This window comes from Mesoplodon bidens (assembly GCF_964165515.1).
Source record: "Mesoplodon bidens genome assembly, chromosome: 18".
Lineage (NCBI taxonomy): Eukaryota > Metazoa > Chordata > Mammalia > Artiodactyla > Ziphiidae > Mesoplodon > Mesoplodon bidens.
In genome coordinates, this window is record NC_138175.1 from 51,850,557 (window position 1) to 51,856,594 (window position 6,038).

The 6,038-nt window shown below is 52.4% G+C and overlaps 1 protein-coding gene across 1 annotated transcript; it reads left to right on the plus strand.

The window, feature by feature from the left end:
* Positions 1-1,249: 1,249 nt before the first annotated feature.
* PNMA8A (PNMA family member 8A) lies at positions 1,250-2,743 on the plus strand (the record flags this gene model as incomplete). Its single annotated transcript, XM_081215983.1, has 1 exon — positions 1,250-2,743. The coding sequence occupies one exon, from the start codon at positions 1,250-1,252 to the stop codon at positions 2,741-2,743; it is 1,494 nt and encodes a 497-aa protein (XP_081072109.1).
* Positions 2,744-6,038: the final 3,295 nt, after the last annotated feature.

Below are 6,038 nucleotides of genomic sequence, written 5' to 3' on the forward strand. Positions count from 1 at the left end.
CTTCAAAATTTCCAGATCAGGAAAGTTTTTATTGGTATTCCTATTGTGAAGAAGGGGAAGGAGCTCAGAGAGCTCAAATTTCTTGTTTAAGATCTCACAGTTAGGAAGCCACATTGATAGATGTATCAGTGAGGGCCTGACAAGAAACATGGCAACTCAACCTGAGTCACTGAGGACTGTTTCATTAACTATTAACAAAGGTGTTACCTGTAGGCAGTGAGTTGAGGAAACCAGCAAGGAAAAGGTGAGGCACTATCCCCAGGCTTGAAGGGGGTGGAAAATCGAGAAGTTTCTAGAAACTTCTGGAAATTTCTGGAACAAGGAACTGTAGCTAACCTAGAAGGCTCTCAACAAGAGCTGTGGCTTTTATTAGGGGAACTCAGGGGGATTGAAGCTGCTGTTTCCTCGCGCCCTCTGCTTTGTGTTTTCTCCTAGGAGTCTTGTTGGCTCAACCCAACAGGAAGGCTGAGGGTAAGAGGGGTAGTTGGTGCAGCCATAGAAGTCAGCACCCCCCCACCCCCATCCCGGAGGCCCATGTTGAGTAGAGAAAGGTGGAAAGACCGGATCCGGGAGGGCAATCGGAGAACATGCAGACCTCGGGCTCGGTGAATAGGTAAACAGTCGCACTCCCACGCGATTCCCCAGGCCCAGTTGCACAGCCCACGCGCTAGCTTGCAACCACCGGTTGCCATGGAGACCGCGGGCACTACGCGGAAGCAAGTGCGCAAGCGCGCCCTGGGACGCCGGCCTCGGCTCAGCGCAGCTGCCTGGAACCAGGCGAGACGCCACCTGACGCGCCCTGTCCGAGCGGGGGCGGACGCTGTCGTCTCGGGCGCTTGGCCCAGAGCATCCGTGCCGGCGTGGCCCGAGCTGGCACCTGGCGAGCGGCTGCATCCCGGCGGCCTCTCCTTGGCCCGTCTGGGCGGTCAGAGGCGGGGCTGCCGCATCCCTGACGGGCTGGCCCAGAGCCCGGCCCCGGGGAGGCCGGTCGCGGTTTTAGGCGATTCCAGGACACGTGTGAGCACCCGGGGCCCGGTTTGGGGAGGAAGGCCTTGGGAAAGCGCGAGGCCTCCTGCAGGCCAGCCTTGGAGGGGGCAGCTGAGAACTCTGAGCCTGGCCGTGTTCCCGGGAATTTGACCTCCCTCTCCTGTCACCTTACAGGATTGCTGTTTAGGGACCGCTGCAGTCCCGGTCCCTGTCGTAGACTCTTCAGTACACGTGGGAATCGAGCTGCCAGGTGTCTACGACCATGGCGGTGAACCTTTTGGAGGACTGGTGCCGGGGGATGGAAGTGGACATCCACAGGTGCCTGTTGGTCACAGGCATCCCGGAGGACTGTGGCCAAGTGGAAATTGAGGAGACCTTGAATGGGGTCCTCTCCCCGCTGGGCCCATACTGTGTGCTCAACAAGATTTTTTTGAGAGAAGAGAATGCCAAAGCTGCCCTCATTGAGGTAGGCGAGGGTGTGAATCTGAGAGCCATACCCCGGGAATTCCCAGGAAGGGGGGGCATCTGGAGAGTGGTCTGTAGGGACCCCACCCAGGATGCTGAGTTTTTAAAAAACCTGAGTGAATTCCTGGCTGCAGAGGGGCGCACCTGGGAGGATGTGGTCCGCCTGCTGCAGCTCAGCCAGTCCCCACCACCCCAGAACCGGAATCAGCCCCCAGAGAACTGGGCAGAAGCTTTGGGGGTGCTTCTGGGGGCGGTGGTGCAAATCATCTTCTGCATGGATGGCGAGATCCGCAGCCGGGAGGAAGCTAGGGCTCAAGAGGTTGCTGAGGCCCAAGCAGTGGCATCCTTGGCCTTGGCAACAGCGAGGAAGGTCAAGAAGGAGCCAGGGTGGGCTGCAGAGGTGGGCTCTGCCTTGAAGATGGAGAACCTGGACGGCTGGAATGACGTGGAAGGTGAGGGTGACCCTCTTGAACCTCAGGTTCAAAAGGCGGGAGCTAAGACTCACCCCAGGAGAAAGAAGCAGAAAAAAACTCCCAAGCAGGAACCAGTGCCCTGGAAGAAATCCAGAGGTAACCATTCCCACAGCTCAGCCTTGTTGGAGGATCCTGAAGCTGATGAGGCTGAAAATATGGAGCTATCAGAATATATCAGGAGGAACAAAAAGCCCTGTGTGAAGCAGGAGGGGTCAGCTTTGAAGAAGGCCCTAGCGAAATGTGCCTGGAAGTCTCCCAGCAACCCGCCCCACGATGCCCAGGCAGAAGCTGCGAGCCCTGGAGTTGCCTCTGAGTCAGACCAAGATGGTGGTCCAGAGGGTCCACCAAAGAAGGCCATGGGCTGGGCCTTGGCAAAGAGCCCTGCTTCCACGAGGAAGAAAAAGAAGGTGAGCTTGGGCCCTGTCTCTTATGTCCTTGTCGATTCAGAAGACACCAAGAAGAAGCCAGAGATTCCAAAGAAAGGGCAAGGCTCGAGAAGGGATGCATTGGATCAGAAGGCCCTTCGGAGCCCACAGCCCGCTGAGTCACCAGCCTCAACCTCCCAGGGTCCAAAGGCCAAGCCACAAGGCTCTCCTCATGCCTCCAGTGGTGAGAATGACAACAAAAGTCATTTGGGTTGTGTCAACAAGTGGCCGAAGGGGGAGGAACAGCACGGGCAGGTGGGGACGGAGGAACCCAAGGGGACACAGGGTCAAATGGTCGTTGAGGATGACCCCAGTGCAGTGGAGGGAGTGGGTGACACACCAGTTGAGGTTTTAGAGGCTGGGAGCCCTGACCCCCCTCCTAGGAGCCCCTGAAGGCCAACACTGGGGACACCTGTGGGGACAGGAGGCGGCAGAGCAAACCCACTGACCTGTCTTTTGTTGGTGAGTGTCCCCGTGGTCTTCTCCAGTCACCTGACACTTCATCTGATCCATCTCCCTCAGTAAGAATCGAATAATTTGGGGTTATATTGTTAGTCAAAGTAGGTGGCTTTGAGGGTGAAATTTTCTGGAGGCCTGTTTGGGAGATGGAAATGTTCAAGGACTTAGAAGTTCCAAGGAAGTGAAAAAACTTTCCAGTGACACCTCTCCCTGCTTCCCCTCTTGAGCTGTTCTGATTTAGCCACAGAACCCAGAAAACTTTGATTTCCATCTGCACCTGAGCAGTCGAAAGAAGACCAAGGAAGAAGTTCCAAGTGGGGAACAAAGTTTCTCTTGTCGTTGACTTTTGACTGTTTTAGGGACCCACCCAGTTCGTAGAGATCCGGCTCTCAGAGGTAAATGGTATGTGAGATGTAGGTGGGAGGAATTAGGGTAAGGAGGCGTACCCCTATGCTTTTCTCCACCAGGCCTGCTTTTTCACCTCCTCCTAGACTCACCTTCAGAGGTTGGAGAGTCACTAAGCAGATTGGGAAAACTCTAAAATGTTCACCTTGGCACATGGGCAAGTTCACTGTTACGTTCATCCATGTTCGGCCTTTCTCCCCCATCCCCTGCTTCCTTTTCTGGATGATCAGCCAACCTCTGCAGGGCCTGTCAGTGTAAAGGGCGGGGCAGCCGTTCGCTCCCTTCTTCCCTTTCTCTGCTTTGACCACCGGGTAGGTTAAGCCAAGATCTTTGCTGCAGACCTGACTTCCTTGCTGCTACTGGTCTGCAATATCCATCCTCCATTTCTCTAACCAGAGGATGTTAAGGTCCCAAGCATCGGTTTGGGGGAAAAAGACTGTCCACTTAGGCCTTGAAGTGTTTGGTTTTCGGTCCTGTTAATAAAAATGGTACTTGGATTCCCATTTGGGGTGAAACCCTTGCAGGAAGCATGTGGGAGCAATGGGTAGGAAAAGACTCTGGCATTCCTGGCTCCCTGACTCTAATTCCATCCAATACCCCCAAACTCTTTTTGAGGCTGAAGACCAAATCTCACATTCTAGGAAGAGAGAGAAAAATATTCTTTAAAACTTGGCTGTTAATTTCTGCCCTCTGACTAGACCAGAATGCCATGTGTCCTGGGTGTGCAGGAGTCGGGGGAGGGGCGGGTTACCTGAGCTCAGTGGTTTCCAGATTGTATCCCGGGGAAGCGCAAGCTGTGCTTAAAGAAGTAATCCGAATCTATTTTTTTCATGTATTTAAAGAAAAAAACAAAAAACTGAAAGATGACTACTTGAATGTGTGATAAGCCAAACAAGTCACATCAGAGACTATCAAAATATTACCTTGTGTTCACCAGTTAGCTTGTTTTGGTACAGGTATCCAATTCGTTGATTCTACCACCTATTTGCCTGTAATTGAATTTCTTGTAAATGGGACTGATAGGAAAAGTTCCAAGTGGGAGAAGTTGGTCCTGTGCATGGCCTGTCATAGAACACTCTGAAAGAAGTTTCCCTTTGTAATTCACATACTCTTGTCCTGCTGTGATACTCAATTGTGTGATGGCAGATGTATCAATACGGCACGCAGTAATTCATATTCCATCAGAGAGAGTTTTAGGGTCTCTCTTCTGGCTTCAGTTTTTGTGATAAAGAATGTGAACAGTTGTTAGATGTTGTGGGTGATTCAACTTTGAAAACAGATTTCTTGTTGACAATTCATTTCAAAAGCCTGGATGAGTCTGAGGACGCAGGAAGAAAGGAGGTGGTTTCCATTTGTAGCTCTTACCCTGTGTGCATCACCGTTTTCCTTGGGTCTGAGCAAAACAAAACAGAGGAGTGAATTGGCCTTTCAAGGTGACGAAAGCCTCCAGCTCTCCAGCCCCTAATTTCAGAATCAGGTCCATTAGGGCTTCGTTGTGTTAACACGTTGACACCATGATTAGTAAATGTAAATGTATATGCTATAAAATAAAGTTTAGCAAACTAAGTATCTGTTGAGTCTCTTATAGGTGCCAGTGGTATGGACTGTTTAATGTGAGAAAAGGGTTCCCCCCCTGAACAATACACACTGTCCTAGACACCCAGCCCAGCTGTTGCAGACCTGGGTTCAAGCTGCAAGGGTCATCAATTTCCTGTGAGAGAAGACGTCATCAAGATGTCTCTCATTGCTACATGGCTTGCCACCAATGTGAAAGCCTTCCCCAGAGAGTCTGCGTTTTTTAGAAGTTTCTAGAACAGGTACCTGGTGGTGTGAATTAACCTGAGAAGGCGAGTTCATTTTTAAAAGCAGCTTCCCCTCAGACAGAAGCTGAGTTTTTTCAACAAAAAATCGAGTTAAGTTTCCTCCTGCCCAAGCCCCTCCCCTGCTTGGGATGCCTGAACCAGGGGGCCACTGCATCAGAGTCACCTGATGCACAAGAGACCAAAGGGGAAGCTGGACTTTGAGGACGGGGGAGCTAATTAGGCACTGGAGTGTGCACACATAAAAACCCAGGTCAGAGGTTAATGTATTGGGTCCTTTTCTCCGCCCCTCTGTGGGAAAAGCCATGTTTGACCAAGATCTTTATGCACCTCCCATGACCAGCCACTCCGTCCAGTTGCACCCAGTCTGTCAGGAAAGGCTGGAAGTGGGAGAACATGGCCGGAAGTGGGAGGAGATCCAGGGATGGGGCTCCATGGGGTACAGGGGAAGTCAGCTGTCCAAGGAGACCCCTCAGACCACTGCTTGGACAGGGCAGCATTCTGTTCGGGGGTGGGCCTCAGAGCAAGGCCTGGCCACAGGGGCCTCCAGGGCAAGGTGCGCGGTGCTGAGGAGAGGCTTGCACACCACCAGGAGGGCCTGAAGGTAAAGTTTGCTCATCCATTCATGCTTCTGTTTAGCCAGAATTTATTGAGCATCTACCATAGAACAGCCGGGAACAAGACAGAGCCCTACCCTCCTGGAGCTGACATTCCAGCAGGGAGGTGGACCATGCATAGATACATGACGGCGGGGAAGGGTTGGTGAGTACTGTGACAAGGTACAAAAAAGCAGGAGAGGGTCGAGGTGAGTGTGTATGCGAGAGAGAAGAGAGTTGGCTGTTTTGCACAGTGGTCAGGGAGCGCCTCTCTTAGGAGGTGACGTTTGAACAGACCTGAAGGAGGTGAAAGGTAAGACAGACCACTGGCTGGTGGAACAACATCGCCAGCAGAGGGAACAATCGGTGTGAAAGGAGGCACGAGGGCGCCTGGTCTGAGAAAAAGGA